At 34.4% G+C, this 20,991-nt stretch overlaps 1 protein-coding gene across 2 annotated transcripts in view; it reads left to right on the forward strand.

The window, feature by feature from the left end:
* The window catches only part of Snx13 (sorting nexin 13), a 125,705-nt gene extending 105,332 nt beyond the window's left edge, over nt 1-20,373 (forward strand). For both annotated transcript variants that reach the window (XM_069996143.1, XM_069996144.1), the window contains exons 21-26: nt 5,926-6,087; nt 7,343-7,414; nt 11,426-11,571; nt 12,174-12,242; nt 14,633-14,745; nt 16,895-20,373. In XM_069996143.1, the coding sequence (XP_069852244.1) occupies nt 5,926-6,087; nt 7,343-7,414; nt 11,426-11,571; nt 12,174-12,242; nt 14,633-14,745; nt 16,895-17,142 (810 nt within the window). In that variant the 3' untranslated portion in view covers nt 17,143-20,373. The remainder of the gene's footprint in view (nt 1-5,925; nt 6,088-7,342; nt 7,415-11,425; nt 11,572-12,173; nt 12,243-14,632; nt 14,746-16,894) is intronic.
* Nucleotides 20,374-20,991: the final 618 nt, after the last annotated feature.

Genomic DNA, 20,991 nt, shown 5'->3' on the forward strand with positions numbered 1-20,991 from the left:
TGAGTATATTACTTGTCGATCATTGTTACCTCTTCCCTTGTTGTCCCACTATCCCTTTCCTTCTCCACCTCCCACACTCCTCCCCTACTCCTCCAGCCCAAAGTTATAAAGTTCATTTCCAAGATACTGTCGTGTGGCTCTTGTTGTTGCAACAGGTCATCCTGTGTCCCTGTTTCAGTGTTTTGTTATTCCCCTTCCCCTCCCCAGATTAGACAAATGTATTTATAAGATTCAATGTACCATAATCAAGTACAGTGACAACAGGGGATATACCATAGGGTAAAGAACATACAAAGGAAACAAAAAAATCACTTAGTACATTTGAAACAACAACAACAAAGACAGACCTCTGTATTCATATCTTGGGGTTGATTTTACTTAACATCCACTTATATGACCATATGTACATAGTGTTTGAGCTTTTCGGCTCATCTGATAAGATTATCCTATACATATACTAATTAATGCAGATAAGAGAAACCATGGGGCCTAAATTTGTTTGGGACTGGGTTACTTCTTAATAGGATTTTTTCCAAGTCTTTCCATTTCCTAACAAATGAGGCTGTGTTGTTCTTTCTGCTGGAAGCATAGAATTTCATATATATAGACATATATATGTATATATACCATATTTTATTGATCCACTCATCTACTGAGGGGCATCTAGGTTGGTTCCATATCTTATTTATGGTGAATAATGCTGCGATAAACATAGTTGTGCTGGTAGTTTAGTATGGCCATGTTTGTCTTCATTTGGGTATATAACCAAAAGTGGGATTGCTGGATCAGAGGGGAGGTCTATGTGTAGTCTTTTCAGGAATCTTGATACTGCTTTCCAGAGTGGTTGAACAAGTTTACACTCCCACCAACAATGCAGTAGGGTTCCCTTTTGGCCACATCCCATCCAGCATCTGGAGTATAGCTATTCTAACTGGGGTGAGGTGGAATCTCAATGTTGTTTGCATTTGCATTTCTTTTATGGCTAGAGAAGTTGAGAATTTCTTCATGTGTCTATTGGACATTATTTCCTCTTCAGAGAGGTCTCTCTTTAAGTCTTTGGCCCACTTGTTGATGGGGTGGCTGTTTCTTTGAAATTTTGTTTTTGGAGGATTTAATTTTTTGACTTCTAAGTATATTTTAGATATGAGGTCCTTGTTGTTGTATAGCTAGTGAAGATCTTCTCCTAATCCATGGGCTTCCTATTGATCTTACTAGCCATGTCCTTTGCCATGCAGAAGCTCTTTAGTTTCATGCAATCCCATTTGTCCAACCTTTCTTTAATTTGTTGTTTCTGGGTCTTTATTAAGAAAATTTTGGCCTGTGCCAAGGAGCACTAGAGTTTCTCTTATTCCTTCCTGTAATGTTTTCAGGGTGTCTGCTTTGACTTTGAGGTATTTGATCCATTTGGAGTTGATTCTGGTATAGGGTGATATATAAGGATCTAGCTTTAGTTTTGTACAGGTGTTTAACCAGTTTTGCCAGCACCATTTATTGAAGAAGCTGTCTTCCTTCCATTCTATTTTTCTGGCTTCCTTATCAAAGATTAGTTAGCCATAGGTCTGTGGGTTCATTTCTGGGTCTTCAGTTTTATTCCATTGGTCTTCAGGTCTTTTCTTGTGCAAGTTCCAAGCTGTTTTGATTACTATGGCTTTGTAGTAGAGTTTGAATTCTGGTATTATATTCCTCCAGCACTATTCTTTCTGCTAAGGATCGTTTTTGCTATTCAGGATCTTTATTGTTCCATATGAATTTTTGGATTGCTTCTTCTATTTCCATGAAGAATGAGGTTGGGATATTGATAGGTATCACATTGAATTTGTAGATAACTTTTGGCAGTATTGCCATTTTCACGATGTTAATCCTCCCAATACAGGAGCATGGGAGGTTTTTCCACTTCCTTAGTTCTGCTTTAATTTTCTTTTTCAGGTTTTTAAAGTTTTCATCATAGAGGTCCTTCACTTCTTTAGTTAAGTTTATGCCTAAGTATTTTATTTTTTGTGGGGCTATTACAAAAGGGGCTGCTTTCCTGATTTCAGCTGCGCTCTTCTCATGATTAGATATTTTTTATAAATCATGATTGCAGTCATCAAGGTTATCTTGACCCACTTAAAACTGTCAGAATAAGCCAAGGTGCCATTGGCTCAGGCCTGTAATCCTAGCTACTCAAGAGGCTGAGATCTCAGGATCTCAGTTCAAAACCAGCCGGAGCAGGAAAGTCCATGAGACTCTTTATCTCCAAGAAAACCAGCTGAAACAGAAGTATAATATGTGATCTATGCCCAAATGAAAGGATGATGAGGTACAAGTTCTTTGAATGCACTATAGAGGTGAGCAGATTGGCAAAGTGGTTTAGATTTACACGAAGAAGTATGTCATCTACTTTGACCAGGTACCAGGTACAGTAGGAAAAGGCAATTTGGGGCACCACTGTCCATGTGGGCATTCACCCCACTAAGGTGGTTAACACCAGGCTAAAACTAGACAAAAACTGGAAAAAGATCCTAGAATGGAAAGCAAAATCTTACCAAGTAGGAAAGGAAAGGGCAAATATAAGGAAGAAACAATTGAGAAGATGAAGGAATGAAGTAATCTTATATACAACTTCCATTAAAACATTTAAATGAAAAAAAATTCCATAATATATCTTGTTACCAATACAAAGAATGTGGTTGAATTAGCAATAAAATGGACAGATAGCATCTATATAAGTCAGCTTAAATTTATCTATTGATAATTCACAATTTACTCCAATGCCTGGTAATTTGAACTTTTATTTATTTTCATTTTGAACATCTGTTTTAATCTAAATATTGCTTTGTAAATGTAATCATCCAGTGACAGACTGTAATGTGCTTATGAGATTCTCTTACATTTGCTTAGTAATCAAAGTTATAGGTGGAGGTTTTCTCTCCTTTGATTTACCCCATTCCCTTTCAAATATGATACTTTGTCCTTAAATCATAGAAATTGCACATGTACAAACACATAGGGGGAGAGAGAAACTAAATCTTTAAGTCTGAAATGGTAAACTCATAAGTTTTTAATTAATATCTCACAAATATTGTAATATTTACTTGTTAATAGTATCCAGTGATAATTCAGCCCAGTGCATTGATAGCGTATGTTCATTTAACCAATTCATAAGGTTTTAGGTGCACTCAAGTCTCTTGCTATAACATATGAAACATGTAAATATCTAAAATATTTTTGAAAGTATTCAAATGATCTCCATTCTGGTGAACCAAATAATTACATAAAATTATAGATATACATGCACACATATATACATGTGTACATTTACACAGCACACATGAGAATTACTTTAATTTTTAAATCTTTGTATCTATTATAATGTGGTAATTTTTCCTTGTTCTCTACTTTGCTTCTTCTCTTGACAGACATTCACTGTAGATTGGAAATTCCATGATGCACATTTGTTGTATTGTTGGCTCAGCTTAAGCTGCAGGAATAATCAAAACTCCCAGCCATTTTTTAGTTATCTTGAGATTCATGTTAGGTTGTCATTACTACTTGTTTCAGCTCTTCTAGTTTTTGTTGATGAATGCATAAATGGAGTGAAGGAGCTTTGTCTTTTTTCTCTATTAACATTGTGCTTCATTCCATGTAAACCAATGATGTCTAGTTTGTTATTATTTCCTTTTTTTCTCTTTTACATAGAATTTAATTTATTTTCCTTGGTAGTTTTCATGTGACAACACTATCTGGGGATTATTATTAAGTTTTGTTCAACTTTTTAAAAATTTTTTTCACTTTTGTTACAAGTTGCCTTTCAAAGAGTCCCTTGTGAAGCTTCTTCATTTGATTAGATTTCTTTCCCTTTCTTACTTGAAATGATTTGACATGTTTACAGTCAGATATAAAATTTTGTGTCCTACACTCTGGAAATTTTTTATATATCTCATCACATTTTCTTTTAAATATAATTCTTATACTCTGCCTTACTAAAATATGATTTACCTATCTAATTTTAACTGATCTTTGTTTTTGAATAGACATCATTGCCTTAATAAATACTAATTGAGCATGTAATGAATTTTTTCTTTTTCCTCCTTTTTTATTACTCTTTTCTTTAAAAATATTTTTATTGTCATTAATAAGATTTTGTACAGAGTGGTTAGTTACTATTTCATAAGTCAAATAATGAGTGTATTTCTGTTTTGGACAGTGTCATCCCTTCTTTTCCTCTCCCATATCTGCCCTCAGGTTACACAGGTCATTTTCTACAGTGTATAACTGCATAGCATAATTTGCATTTGTTCCTTTCTGCGTTTTCCCTTTATTCTCATGAAAAAAAAGAAAAGCAAATGCAAAAAAAAACTGCACATCACTACCAAAAAAAAAAAAAAAAAAACCCATGTTTACATTTCCTAGAGTTCATTTTGGTAAATAGTATTTTTAATGTTCAGAGAGAAGTTACACCTTTGGGTTTCTTCTCTGAGAGTATCCTTCTTTAGTTTGACTGTGTGTGAATGTGTAGTCTTGTATAGGTTATAATATTTTAGATTAGCTTCCACATATGAGAGAAAACTTGTGCCATTTGTCTCTCTGAGCTTGGCCTATAAACTCTTAGAATATTGTTATTTTAGTTTTTCATTTATTTTACCTTCTTTTCAGCATCTGTTGAAGTCTTGCTTTTAGTTGTGGTTGAAGTGTATAATTCTACTTGCATGAGTTTCTGTTTTGGAAAACCTTTTTTTTAATGTTTTTTTATTGTAGAAATACTGTACAGAGGGTTTACAGTTACATGAGTAAGGTAATGAGTACATTTCCTATCGAGCATTGTTACCTCCTCTTTGTTTTTCCCCTACCATCCCTTCCTTCCCCATCTCCCCAACTCCTCCCACCCACCCACCCCCAGTTGTAAAGTTCATTTTCAACATAGTGTCGTGTACATCTATCTCATTCTTACAATGGGTCAAGCCTATATCCTTATTTCAGGGTTTTGTTATTTCCCTTCCCTCCCTAAATTAGAAAAATGTATATACAAGATTCAGAGCACTGACATCAAACACAGTGAAAACAGGGGTTATACCGTGGAGGAAGAACATACAAAAGAAGCAAAAAAAATCACATAGTACATTTTAAATATGTTAAAAACAATATCAGGAAAGAATAAGCCAGTGTGTCCCTATCTTGGGGTTCATTTCCCTTAACATCATCTTACATGATCATACTTACCTTTTCTGCTTGTCTAGACTTATACAAGTTATTGCAAATAAGGGAAAACATGGGACCTATGTTTCTTTGGACCTGGCTTACTTCACTTAATATAAATGACCCAGCAAATCCCACTTTTGGGCATTTACCCAAATGATCACAAACAAGACTATAGTAAAGCTACTAGCTCAACTATGTTTATTGCAGCATTATTTACCATAGATAAGATGTGGAACGAACTCAGATGCCCCATATATATAATGGAATTCTTTGCCTCCCTCAGAAAGTATAACATTGCCCCATTTGTTAGGGAATGGAAAGACTTGGAAAACCTTGTCATTCAATATTTCTCTAGTAAAGATGACTGAGACTGGGCACAATAGCACATACCTATAAACCTACCACTCAGGAGGCTTAGACAGGAGGATCATGAGTTACTGTTCAACCTGGATTATTTAACAAATTCAAAGCTAACAAAGTGAGACTTTGTCCTCCCCTCCAGAAAAAGGACAGTGAGTGATATATTCATTCTCCAGCAATAACCCCATCCGTCAATTTTTAAATCATTTATGTAAATATAAAGATTCATTTTTAAGACTCATCCAAGACAATTGTTCTATATTATGTACTGATATAATAAATACTGGCAAATCATTTTGTATATTGCATTTTTTATTTTTCTATACTTTTAAAATGAGTAACATGAATGAAACAATGAAATCATCCTACATACGTTTTTCTGTTTAGATGGACACTTTTGTAAATCCTCTTCGAAATTCTATGAGGAATGTTTCAAATGCAGTTAAATCCCTTCCTGACAGCTTGGCAGAAGGAATGACTAAAATGTCAGACAACATGGGAAAAATGTCGGAAAGATTAGGTCAAGACATAAAGCAATCATTCTTCAAGGTAAGAAAACATTTTCAGTAATACCTAAAATGAACCTTTAAGTCAAGTACAATATATTGACCCCTTTTCCAAAGTTCTTCAAACACAGTCTTATGTGAAATAATAGTCTTATGAGAAAAATAAATAATTCCTATCAGAAATAGATACTAAAAAGTCTGGTCATTTGTCAGTTTGCTATGGTAGTTTTAAAATTCATTTAAAATGAATATTTAAAACGAGTTAATACTTTATGTACCTTTTTTAATATTCCATTTCTTATTGTGCAGTGCTATAAGTTGCTTAGCAAATAAGTGCTATTTGTAAGTGTGTTGTATTAGTTTTTGTTCAGGAAACAAAGTCAGTTTTTTTTTCTTATTCACTTATGGAGGCACTACCAGAATAAGGGAAGGAAGAGTCCTTTCCACATGGTCAGTGTCTGCTCTGGGTCCTTCTGTCACTGTACATAGATCTCTGAGTAGCATAGAAGAGTCTGTCTGTATTGTCTGTCCTTTTTCATTAGCTTGTCCAATATTTGATCAATTTATTAAACCTTTTAGCATACTGTTGAGAACTTCTGTGGTAAGAAAGGTAATTATAGTCATGTTCTTGACTTGGTCTTCAAGTTATTTAACCTTTCTTAGTTTTAAATTTTTCTACAAAATAGAGTCTGACTAAGAAGTCTCTCCCTCTGTGTTAATAGCATTCTCCTCACTATTACAATATACTTGGTAAAACAACAACACTTTAAAGGAGCAAAGATTTATTTTAGCTGACAAAAATAAATCATTGGATCATGGTGTATGGGGGTACAGGGGAAGTTTGGCAGAGCAATACATCCAAGAAAGCACAGAGAAGTGGGGAAGGAGAAAGGGGGAAGATAGAGACAGACCACCAGATGAGGGGAAGGATCTTTGCTGGCTTTCTTGCTTTTCATGTTTTTATCCCAGCCTTTGGGATGGTCTTCTTCCCCAACCTTCCCCTTTCCTTAGTTCTTTCTGAGAAACAGTATTATGGCACAAGCAAAGATGTGGTTTCCTAATCTCTAGGCATTTCTCTGTCTGGTCAAGTTGACAATAAAGACAAATATCTCACCTTAAAACTGAAGTTAGTTTTTTTCTTTTAATGCAAAAAAATCTTTTAATAATTAAATAAACATCCTAAGTTTTCTTTCAAATATTGGTGCAAAAAATCAATCAAATGCTTTGGTGTATTATTTTTCTTTGTCACAGTTGAATGTGTTTACATTACATTTTTTTTTTCTTTTTTAAAATTCTAGGTGCCTCCTTTAATTACAAAGACTGATTCAGATCCTGAACATTGTCGAGTCTCAGCTCAACTTGATGATAATGTGAGTTAATTTTATTCTTGGTAATAAGTACAGAGGTTATACACTCAAATCATGCTTGGCAGATCTTAACTTTTTAACAAATACGGTATGTACATGTGTCATTCCTGTGTACACACTGTATTAGGTAAGCTGGATAAATTCTTACAGACTGTATTCATGCTATCAGTGCTTTAATGGAAAAACAGAAAATGAAAGCTCTTCTTCTCTTTTTATGCATGACCTCTTTCCCTTCCAAGGATGATCACTATCTTAACTTTATCTGCTTTTTTGCTATTACGGAAACTATAAAGCATATTAAGTCTGGCTCTCTTTACTCAACATGGATACATTCCCTTGCTGTTTTGTGTGATATTAGTTTCTTTATTCTTGCAGTTTTTTAGTACTTCATAAATTTCTCTGTAAATTTGACAAAATTTTCTTATTACATTATGCATAGAACATTTTAGTATCTGTCTTATTACCATAATAACATGTGCATATTGCTGTTGAGTGTGTAGTTAGAAATATAATTCCTCAGTCAGAGGGTATGCATAAATTTAGTTTTGGAGATAGCTGCCACATAGTTTATCAAACTGTCTGTACTACTTACAATGCCACCATTAGGACATGAGAGTTGCATTACTGCGCAATAGCCAGCATATTGGGTCTTTTAAATTTTAGCCATTCTATTTTTGTATTTCATGTGAGTACACATTTCTCTAATGACTACTGAAATGTTGAACTTTTTTCATATACATATTGGCCATTTGGTGTCTTGTCTTATTAGACTGCCTAGAACTTTTGTCCATTTTTCTATATGCCCAGCTGCTTTTCTTTGTGATTAGTAGAGGTGCTTTACATAATATGATTTTGAGTTTTGGTGTGGTGTGGTGTGTGTGTGTGTGTGTGTGTGTGAGAGAGAGAGAGAGAGAGAGAGAGAGAGAGCTCTTACTCTGTACTATTTTGTACTTTATATATAATCTGTGCCTCTTGTAAGGTCACAAGGATTTTCTTTACTAATCAGTTTGGTTTTTCTATGCTAACATTTACATTTGTACTTCATCTAGGTTTGATTTTCTTTTTGGAATGGAATTTAGGAGTCAGGTTGTACTTTTTCTCTCCTATCACAGAGTAGGTTATCAGTATGGTACCATGTTTACATCTGCTTTTGGGTTCTGTTCTATTAGATGGAAACTGTTCTTTTGCTTTATTTTTAGAACATTTTGTGAGTGTTGCTTGTGTTCTTTTTTTAAATTTTTGTTATAATTGTCCTTTGCCACCAAACTCATGTAAATACCTTTAATCACAGAACTGAGCAGTTTTAGTATGCCTTTGTAATGAAATGAGTCCTCCCTCCCCTCTTCTTTAAGCTATAAGCTCCCAGTTTGGGTGATCGAAAATGCACTCAAGAAAATATTTAAAGTATGGTATGAAAATGTGTAGCTTGTGCTTTTATGAACACTTAAATTACAGCATTAATAAAGAAATAATTGCAAAGAGTATCTTAGTAGTTAAAGCATACAATTCCACTTACCTTACATTCATTTTTACATCATTAATTAAATACTCCCACAATAGAAGCATATAGTTTTAAGTAGTTTAAAAACTTAAAGAAAATTGTAGTACTTTAGTGAAATGTGCTTTTTATAATAGTAATTTACTTGTGTATTGGGTCAGATTTCAGCTCCTTTTTCCTGAAAATATGTCAGATATATTCAAATTATTAAATAAAATCCATTATTCAATGTTATATTTTAATTGTAGATATTAAGAATATTTTATTCTTTTTTTCCATTTCCTTCTTTAATAAAGCATTAAAAATTTGGATTTTTCCTTTTTGAGACTACCATCCATCACCAAAACATATTTCCCTGTAGAAAAATAAAGTGATGGAAGATATCAATATTATAGCTTTGACTTACATTACTAATTACAAAGGAAGTGTGAAGTGGAGTTTTCATGAGTTCTTATCTGACCAATGCAGATTCTCTCTATAGACCTGGCTATAAACAGCCAGCAATACCCATGCCACAACTTGAATGCTGTGCTGCCGTAAGTTTCTTCACCATCATAAATTCTGTCCCTACAGAGTCTTATGGCATGAGAAAAATATAGAAACATCCTTTTATAAAAGAAAATAATTTTCTTCTAATAGTTAAAGCCATTCAGTAGAGCAGTTTATGACTGTCGTGTCTCTTGATCAGTGTCACCCCTTTTAACATTCTCATCCATCCCTCCGTCCTCACCCTTTCCCACATTAAAAATTGTTTTATTCTTATAAAAAATGCACAGTAAAGAGCAGAGGATGTATTATTTACATCATCAAACCAATACATAGTTCAGCATCTCTAAAAGGAGAGCAAAATCATTTTTTCCTAGATTATCATGAGCTCATATTTTTGTAAAAGATAACTGCAGAGGCTGGTTAGGTGGCTTAGTGGTAGAGAACTTGCCTTGTATGCATGATGCCCTGAGTTTGATTACTCAGCACAACATAAGCAGAAAAAGCCGGAAGTGGTGCTGTAGCTCACGTGGTAGAGCACTAGCCTTGAGCTGCAGAGCCCAGGGACAGTGCCCAGGCCCAGAGTTCAGGCCCCACGACTGACAAAAAACAAAAAAGATAACTGCAATTTTAGTTTTTAGTCATTACTGTAGGTTTGTAAAATACTGTATTCTAATATAGCTATGAGAAATATTTTTTCTAAATTAGAAATGCCATTCTGAAGATCATAATGCAATATTTTAAAAATCTTTTTAAAATATAATTTTAGTATCATTATTAAGATATTGTACAGAGGGGTTACCATTTCATAAGTCAGATGATTAGTACATTTCTTTTTTTAAATACGTTTTTATTGTAAAAAATAGTGTATAGAGGGGTTACAGTTACAAGAGTAAGGTAATGAGTACATTTCCTATTGAGCATTGTTACCTCCTCCTTTGTTTTTTCCCCTACTATCCCTTCCCTCCCTACGTCCCCAACTCCTTCTTCCTCCCCCCCACAAGTTGTAAAGTTCATTTTCAACATAGTGTCTTGTACATCTCATTGTTACAATGGGTCAACCTCTATCCCTATTTAAGCATTTTGGTTTTTTCCCTTTCCCTCCCCAAATTAGAAAAGTGTATATACAAGATGCAGGGCACCACAATCAAATATAGTGAAAATATGGGTTATGCCATGGGAGAAGAACATACAAAAGAAACAAAAAAAAATCACATAGTACATTATAAGTACGTTAAAAACAATAGCAAGAAAGAAAAAAACCACTTGTGTCTCTGTCTAGGGGTTCATTTCACTTAACATCATCTTATATGGTCATATATACATAGCTTTTGACTTTTTTTTTTTGACAGTGTGATCCTTTCCTTTGCTTTCCCTCATTTTTCCCCTCCTGTCCACAAGTTGCATAGTTCATTTTTCACATTATACTATGATGGTATTTGTTCACCATTTCTCCCTCCCTTTCTGTGTCTTCCTCTTTATGTTCTCCCTAAAAAGACCAAAAAAAGAAAAGAAAACAAAAGCACCCAAAACAAAAACAAACACCACTACCATCACCACCATCAACAAAAACCCATGTTTCCATTTCCTGAAATTCATATCAATAAATAGTATTTTAAATGTTCAGAGGAATTATATGACTTTGGTTTACTTCCCTAAGAGTATCCTCTTTTAGTCTCTGTGTGAATGCCTAGAGTCCTGTATGAGTTATCCAGTTGTATTTTGGATCTAGCTTGCATATATGAGAGAAAAACATGCACCATTTGGATCTCTGAGCTTGGCTTATCTCATTTAACATGATTTGTTCTAGGTCCATTCATTTCCCTACAAATGACATAATATTCTTTCTAATGGATGAGTAAAATTCCATTGTGTGTATATACCACATTTTTATATGCTCATCTATTGTAGAGCATCTGGGCTGTTTCAGTAACTTGCCTATGGTAAAACAACAGTTTTATAAAAGTAACCATTCATAGTAAATAGCTACCTCCAATAAATTTATTTTCTTTCTTTCCTTATTTTGTCAGGTGGATGACAATATTCCACTTAGGGTCATGCTGCTTCTAATGGATGAAGTATTTGACTTGAAAGAGAGAAATCAGTGGTTGCGAAGAAATATCAAAAACCTACTCCAGCAGCTTATTAGAGCCACCTATGGTGACACGATTAATAGGTACCACTTTTTCTTCATTGTTTTTTCTTGCATGGAGTTTGATTAGCTTTTAACTTTTACTTCACGAAGTCTATTATTCAACCTTCATAGATAGACTTTCTTCTCTGGTCTATTTTTTTTTCTTTTCCAGTGTTGAGGTTTGAACTAAGCTTTATCATTTGATTCACATTTCTAGCTTCTTTTATATTGTTTATTTTCAATAAGCAAGGGTCTTGCTTTCTACGTTGCTTTGCTCAGGTTGTAATCCTCCTACTTGTCTTTTTCTGCATCACTGGGGATGCTGAAAACATGCCACTGAGCCCATCATTTGTGTTTCCCCCTGTATTTGGAACAACAAGTGCACACAACTGGGCCCAGTTGTTAAATGAGATGGAGTCATTATTATTTAATCTGGAAACTGATTTCCCCAATTCTAGCTCCCAAGTAGCTTAAGATGCCAAGCTTGAGCCACCTTGAGTCTTGGCCTATGGGCCTTTTAAGATCATTAAAGAAATCTCTTGCTCTCAGAAGTAGCATGTACCCTCTTGCTCCATGAAAGTCCTGTTTATTTTACTTACTTTATACTATTTTAAGCTTTTTTATTTAACTTTCTTTACTTTTAGAAAAATAGTTGACCATGTCGATTGGATGACTTCACCAGAACAAGTAGCCGATTCAGTGAAACGTTTCAGGTATATCTTAAGACACAGTCACTTCTCTCAGGTAGTACAGAGTTTAGCATTGTTTTAACTAATAAACTTTCACTACTTTTGTTTCTTTCCTGGACATAAAGTTGGTTTTAGTTATCATTTCTGAGCAAAGACTTAGAAATTAGGATAAACGTTTTTCCTTGGGACCTGTTAATCTTTGTTTTTTAAAACCAGAATAGGGGCTGGGGAGGTGTCTCAGTGGTAGAGTGCTTGCCTTGCATGCATGAGGCCCTGGGTTCAATTCCTCAGCTCCACATGAGCAGAAAAAGCCAGAAGTGGCGCTGTGGCTCAAGTGGTAGCTCACTAGCCTTGAGCTGAAGAGCTGAGGGACAGTCCCCAGGCCCAGAGTTCAGGCCCCATGACCAAAAACAACAACAAAAACAGAATAAGATAAGTGTGAAAGATAAATGCTTAAGATAGGCTACATTTTATCAAAATGCTAAGTTAATTAAAATATTAACAAGAAATAGCATGGTCATAAATTAAGTGGCTAGTTTGAGGGATTTGTATTTCTCAGTTATATTTACTAATTTTGATTTTAAGTGGTGTTTTAGAACTTTATGTGTATATGTCACAAGAGTATTATTAATAATTAAATATTTCAATTTTTGAAAATGATATACATTAAGCAGCATTGATACATTAATTCATATGGTCATGCTGCTAAAGTATTAGGACTGTCCTCTGTGCCCAGCACTCTGCGGAGAGATAAAATATGTTTCCTCCAAGGAAGCACAGACAATAGGGAGGGAAGTAAACTTTCTTTATAAAAGTGAAGATAAGCAGTAAGTGAAAACTCATGAGATCATGTATTAGAAGGTAGGGAAAGAAAGCAAAAAGCAAGCTGTTAGTATTGAACAATAGCTATGTATTTATATATACTTTCTGACTTTATCCTGTTTGATAAAGTAGTTGCTTTTTCCTCTTATTTCATAATGAGTAAGTTGAAGATTAAAAAGGAAAGTAGTAGGCCAGGCGCTGGTGGCTCACGCCTGTAATCCTAGCTACTCAGGAGGCTGAGATCTGAGGATCGCGGTTCAAAGCCAGCCCGGGCAGGAGAGACCTTGAGACTCCTATCTCCAATAAACCACCAGAAAACCGGAAGTGGCGCTGTAGCTCAAGTGGTAGAGCGCTCGCCTTGAGCTGAGGGACAGCGCCCAGGCCCAGAGTTCAAGCCCCACGACCGACCAAAAAAAAAAAAAAAAAAAGTAGTTTTCCCATAATATCTCATGATGGAAAGAGAAGAGTTTTTTTTGTACTCTAAAGTGTAGTTTCTCCCTCTGTATCCATACTGTTTCTAAAAGTTCATCTTCATACCCCCACATATTTAGCATATGTAAATGATGTTCTCCAGTACAGGAGTTTCAATTCAGGGCTTTGTGATTCATAGGCAAGTGCTCTACCACTTGATCTCCAGACCTTTTGTTTTCATAGTTTTTCAGGTAGGTCAGACCATGATCCTTTTACCTATATTTTTCATGTACTGGGATTACAGGAATATACCAGCACACCCTGCTTGTTATTTAAGTTAGAATGTTGTAACCTTTTTTCCTGGATTGTTATTGGACTTCCTATCTCTATCCCTGAAGTAGCTGGACTTACACATTAGCCAATGCTTAACCACTAGCCAACACTCAGTTATGAATGATGTTCTTCCTTAGTAGTAGTTCCCAGCTTTAGTTATACATTTGAATCAGCTGGAGAACTGTAACAGTGCCTGGATTCCTTCTCTAGAGATACATGTCTTAGATAGGAAGCCTGGGCAATTAAGAGATATAAAAATTCCCAGTGTTTTTAGTGCAAGATTGAGATTGATTGCTTTGGAATCTCCCTTTCTCAGAACAGTTTTACCCAGATGGAAGCAAAGATGCTGTGCTCAGTTCTTGCCTTTGTGCTACACATAGGGGACAGGAATCAAGCATCCTGTGAAAGTAAAGGAGAATGGATTATATACATAAAGACCATTGTACTTAATTCATGTATAAGAATTTGTCCTGTTGGCTTAGTTATAAGAGAAGTAGAATGGCACAACTAAGAGGTAGGGTCACAGAATGGGATGAAGGCAACAGTTGCCATTTTTTAGTTTTAATAGTTACAGTATGTTAGTTCTTCTGTTATTTCATTTGTTGTCTTTATTAATGTTTGTACTCTATTGGACAGGTGTAATCTGTTATTTTTCCTGTATACTTTTATATCTAAAATCAAATCATGTACTTAGTTGATGTTTATTGAATTATGCCTATGTAAAATTTTAGAAATACTTGTTTTTCTGTTTATATTTGTGTTTTCCATAGAAATTTGGAATAATGTTATCAACTTGTATCATTAGAAAGTGAAAATGCTTATGAAATTTATTCAATCTTCTTAAATAGAGATGCATTTTGGCCAAATGGCATTTTAGCAGAGACTGTTCCATGCAGAGATAAAGCTATTCGAATGAGAACAAGAATTGCAGGAAAAACTAAATTACTTGCCATCATGCCAGGTGAGTGGATATATTTGGTTAAAGCTCATTAATTTGTGGTTCTTTCTAATTCATGAAGATAACTACTATTTTCATGGCTGACTATATACTAGACATACTTTCTTAACTAATCTTTGTGACAGTCAAATTAAGTGAGTCACTGTTACCACAGTTTTGTGTATAAGGAAGCAGAAGCTGGAAGTAACCATACCAAGATTGATAGCTGCTAAGGAACAGTATTCTGCCTTTTGTTTGAGTGACTAGAAAGCTTATTCTTTTGACTACTTCCTTTTGTTGCTTTCACACATTTTGGGAATTAAGTTATTATATAAAGAAAATAGGAGCTTGTGGCTCATGCATATAATCCTACCTGCTTAGGAGGCTGAGATCTGAGGATCGAGATTCAAAGCTAGCTCTAATCTCCAGTTAGCTACCAAAAAAGCAGGAAGTGGAATAGTAGCTCAAGGAGTAGTGTTCTAGCCTTGAGCAAAAAAGCTCAAGGATAGCACCCAGGCTCTGAGTTCAAGCCCTAGGACCAGCACACACAAAAAGAAAATACAAAGTAGATCTAAAATACCATTAAATATCAATATCTACTTACAGAACAAGAGTCCATTTACATTTGTAATGGTTATATTTCTGTTAATTAAGTTACAGATCTGACAGATGATTGTACTGGTGGTATAAAGCAAGAAAAATAACATTGGAAAAAGAATTTAAATAGCCATATTATTTACTATTACAATAAATCAGATTATGCTATAAGAATTAAGTTAAATAGCTGAACGAAATCTTACTTCACTTAGCAAATATTTATTGAAAATTTATCATATATCGGACACTTTTTAGCATATTTCTTTGTCTTCTTGAAGTTTATATTTGGTAAGGAAATACAAACAAAACAAGTAAGTAAAGCATAGCCTATGTCAAATAGTGGTAAGTGCCAGGAAAGGAAAAGGCGCAATGTCAGGTGAGTTGCAGTTGGAGAAAGCGTAGCCAGGGAGCACCTCACTAAGAAGATGACACTGTTGTGAACATGTGAAGGAAATGAGGGTACATATCATACTGTGATTTATATACTAATCTCTTCCCTGCTTTTTTTTGTAAATTTGCAAGTTTGCTTTAAATTATATTGTATACATATTTATATATAGACTTTTAGGAAGTTATGTATTTCTAATGCATCAAAATGGCTCTTACTAGAGTGTTGATGATGAATATTTCTAGAATGATCATCTGTAGTGGTCCACCATCTCAGAACCTATACTAACTTGATGCTGTCTGTGGCCAACTTGTCTGTATCATAGTCATAGCATATTTACTACTTCATTCTTTTCTCTGTTCTCTATTACAGAAATTCTAAAGTATAGCCAAATTTTCCTACCTTTATGTTTAAATACATTGCTTTTGCATTTATTGCTCATTTGTCTGTTGATGACTAATCATCTCTTAGTACCAATCACTATAGTAGAAAAGTCCACTACAGTTTTCATTTCCATGAAGGGAACCTTTCATCATATCTCACTATAAATGTTGTGATACCTCTGTGTATGTATGTGTGTGTATGTGTGTGTGTGCGTGTGTGTATGTATGTGTATGTGTATGTGTATGTGTGTGTGGTGGTAAATTGAAGAGTCTCACAGTCTTTCTTGACCCAAGTGACTTTAAACCAGTATCCTCAGATCCTGAGTAGCTAGAAGCAAGTTTACAGACATGAGCCACTGGCACCTGGCAAGTTCTTACACATTTGTGTGTGTGTGTGTGTTTATGTGTGTATGTATGTATAGATGTATGTATTTATGTATGTGCATGCTGGTCCTGAGGTTTGAACTCAGGGCCTGCCACTGTCCCTGAACTTTTGTGCTCAAGGCTAGCACTTTACCATTTTGAGACACAGCTGATTTCCAACTTTTTTGGTCAGGATTGTGACTGTAATTTGGAGTCTCTGAGTCTGGATGTTAACTCTGCTGTGTAACATCAATTTTCATTGCCTGTTCTATAAGTCTTTGGTACGTGCATGCATGCAATGTAGACAGGCATATATTTTAAGTGTCAGTTATAAAACATAGGTAAAACTCATTAACTGGATGCCTGTTATTTATCAGTTACTCTTCTGTGTAGTTTCCTTTATCTGAGTGATGAATTATGTGTATTTTTCCCCTCCATTTAGATGAACTGAAGCACATTATTGGAGCTGAGACAACACGGAAAGGTATTCTTCGTGTTTTTGAAATGTTTCAGCACAACCAATTAAATAGGAGAATGGTGTATGTCTTCTTGGAAGGCTTTTTAGAAACCTTATTTCCACAGTATAAATTTCGTGAACTTTTCAACAAACTGCATTCACGATCAAAGCAGATGCAAAAATACAAACAGAAACTTCAAACTACTCAAGCGCCTTCTTTACAGAAAAGGTGACACTCCAATCTATGAAGTTGGTGTTCATTGTGTCAAGGATTTATGGTATGGACAGTCGATCTTCTGGGGGCCTAACTCATACTGTTGTGTTTGCACCAGTCTTTTAGTGTCTCCGAATAGATTATTAATACATCCATAAGCCTCTTGTTCATCTCCTTTTCATCTATAATTCAGCCACCACCAAGAGAAGTTTCTGTCTTAAATGATTTGGTGCATAATTTGCAACATTGAGAGGATATTGCCCCCATCTCATGCAAGAATGGAGTTGGTCTCTTCTGTTTCAAATTAATCAGCATTCTCAAGCAGTGACAAAGTGCCAGAATGTATATATGAGAGCCAAGGAAAGCACAAAATCATGGTCCAGATTGACTAATTTGTTTAATAGTTGGAGACTGTGCAGTGTGCATTTTGGAAAGATGTTTTTCCTAATGAGTTTTTAGGTATACATCAGCATTTTGATATTGTGTGGATTAGCCAGGTGAATGGGACAACGGTTTCAGGTCTGGAAAAAGTGAAAGAATGCCCTAAAGTAAGAAATATTACAGTTTTGTGACATAACACTATAATACAAAACCAACCAAAATCAGAATTTGGTTAGATTTATTATTCATTGACATAAAGCAAATTTTTGATTGATTCTTATGTGCTGTAAGGGCTCCGTTTTGTTCTTATGGTTATTGTTTTATTTTAGCATTCTGTTTGCAAAAGGAAGCATGTGGTAACCCTCATTTATGGTTCAAAATTATTAGTTTTGTCTTTTAACAGATAACTGATTATACAGAAGCAGAATTTATTGGAAGAACTGCCAAGTGCATTCTGCCCTAAAAGAAAATAGAAATTGAAGGAAAACATATCTCAACTGAAAGTTACCATATGATATTTTTAAGTTACATGATCTAGACATGCCTTAGGTAACTACAAAAATAGCAAATCAGAGGATTAATGAGCTTGTTAGTCATATGTAAACATACAGATTCCTAATTCTATTATGTGTACATATATAAAATCAATAATGAAAACAGAACTGTACTATTTTTAAAATATGCTTTTATTTATATTTCACATAATGTAAATTCTAAATAAAGCTAGTATGTAAAACCCCTTGGTGTATACATTTAAGTCCCTGGGATAATTTTCTACCAACAATGAAGAAGATACCTTTTCCAGTTTTAAAGCCTCTCCATTTCCTAGTTTTCCCTTTATTTTGTTCATCTTGAAAGTCTTCATATCTCTTGTATGCAGGGCTTCTGCAGAGTTTAAAATATTTCCATTTACTAAGAGTTTGGATGTATCAGCTTTTTTGTTCTAAACTATTTAACACTAAAACCTTAAAATAGTGAAGCTATTTATCAGACCACTGAGCCAGTATCCTGGTGTTAAAAGAGCGTTGGGTGCTTAAGATAAAGGGACAGAGAATTGGTATCCCAGTTATTTGGGAGCTTTTAAGAGTAGAACAAGATAATAGTGTCTTGTTTTCACGTAGATGTTATTTACAAAGTGAAGCCTGTTAACAGATAAAGCCTTTCTTTAAACTTTATAATAATTATATTTATTAATAATGCTGTGTGCATACTTACAGTATGCAGATATTCAGCATGTGTTGCATGTTGAGAATTACATAAGTAAAATTCCTTTCATTGCAACTTGCAAGTGAGTAAAGGTTCTAGAGGCTCTGGTGGAAGAAATGTGTCTTCTGCCCCAGTGTTATCCCCTGCCTCAGCTCCTCTCTGTGCTTTAAAAGTGGGATATGTGTAACATGTCTATATGAAGCATCAACATGGCCGTAAGTGCAATGATTGTCAGATATACCCCTGCCTATTTCAAATATATTTTTGACATGAATAAATCTAAGAGTATGTATAAAAAAGAATTCATGCAAGAGCCTAGAGTGTACATGTGAAAAAGCATTTCTGTATAATGTGAAAAAAAAAAACAAAAAAAATGGCTGTCAACCAGGGAAAGAAAAGTCATGAAAGGCTGCAAATTTTCCTCGAGCCCTGCAAGATAACTGCACTCATACCAAAAACTGTTTGAATAAATGGGTTTTTAAAGTAATTTTTGTTTAAAAGAGTTTATATTTCAAAAGGAGAAGTGTCAAAATGGTAGTCTATATTATCAGTGGTGCACCTTCTCTATGCACATCTGTGTTTTACATCAGAGAGAGCCGTGGTCGTGCTCAAATAGAGTTACTTTTTGAATGACTTGGTTAAACTCTGTAAAATATTTAACCCATTAGTCAAGTACAGTGTACTATGGTTTATATGCATTTGTTGCATATGTAGATACATTCATGAAGAGGCTTTATGTCTTCTGATAGTTGAGTTTTGAATGTGATTTCAGTCAGTGGTGCCTTTAGGCAAAAACCATCAAAGTTAATCATTTTTTTCTTTGGGTTTTTTTTTTTCAGGTAACGTACATACTACTAGAAACCATAGTTTGTTCACCTAAGAATTGATTGTATAATTTAAATATAGCACTTAGATGAACATTTCCTATCATTAGGGTGTTCCAAATAGTTGCTGAAAACAATTGTGCCATTGACCAATGGATGCACTCGGTTAGCCTTAATTTTTTTAAAGAAACAAAAATAAAAACATTTAAGACTTTGTTAAATATTTGTTTGCTCATTATAAGTAAGTTTGTGCTGCTGGTGTTGGGGCAAAAATAAAACAGAAAAACAGTTAAGTGCTACCAGGAGTGTACCAATTTTTCTAAAATAAGAACAAATAAAAATTTCACAATCTAAAATTTTAATTTTGTGCAATATTTTCTTTTAGTGCATGTGTATTTCAGTAATTGTAAAATAAATGAATTTTTAATGTTTTAGAGATGTAGTTTAAAACTGTCTTCTTAACCCAACAACTTACATTCCGTTGTTTCTGTGTCCTCTTATTTAAGGACTTGTTTTAAAAGTCTTCTGCCCACTCCTTGTAAAGTTCTTTTATTAGTAGTAAGTTTTGCTTATGGGAGTATGGCTCCTGTATTACAAGGGAAAATTGATAATGAGCACATTTTAGAATTATAATTGTTAAAAAGATACCTTGTGCATATCATTGTACAGTAAGTGTCAACTGTGTGCCTAATTGTTCTATCAATGCTTTCCTTCTTTAATGAAGAAGATACAATCACAATGTCATTTATTTTTATTAACTACAAAGGAGGTTAAAATTTTTTATTTGGTTTGCGTTATGTTCTGTCCAATAGAAAATACTAATAAAGTATTAACAAACATCTTTGTTGAGTTTGTTTAGTAATATATTTTAGTTTTACTCTAAAAATTCTTGCTCAATCATCTTATTTTTAGAATCTGCATGTATTTGAGTTTTGTTTTAGGAACTACACAATTCAATTTCCAGCATAATAGATGTGCTATTCAGTTATTATTCAAGCTCACTGAATTTAATTTTGCCTTTTTGGTGGCAAACCAAAACTACCACATTGGCAAACTTCACATTTCCCTTTCATAGAATTATAAAGTCATTTTCCCACTGATAGGTCTGTAATTAGGTAATCCATTAACAATTGTTACTTGGTGTCATTTTAAATTTGTATCTAGCTTATACTTTACACAGTTTCTGTTCTCAAAGGCAGTAGACTGCATGCAGCAATGTAGTAATGCCTGGTTGGTTGTAATATTTGTGCTTCTTTGGAACTGTGTCCACAGGCTTCTCAGACACCAGAGGTGATAACTGCTGCCTTAACAGGAACACATGTAATATTTCTATAAAATAATACTGCAAAATATTAGTCCCTTTAAGATGTTCCTGGGTGAAAATCTTTACAGTTTTACATAACCCAGGCAGAGCTGCCTATCCACAGTACTAGCCAGTATCCCTTCAGTATTTGAAT

The sequence above is a fragment of the Dipodomys merriami genome, unplaced genomic scaffold (assembly GCF_024711535.1).
Source record: "Dipodomys merriami isolate MVZ:Mamm:240054 unplaced genomic scaffold, mDipMer1.0.p SCAF_5, whole genome shotgun sequence".
Lineage (NCBI taxonomy): Eukaryota > Metazoa > Chordata > Mammalia > Rodentia > Heteromyidae > Dipodomys > Dipodomys merriami.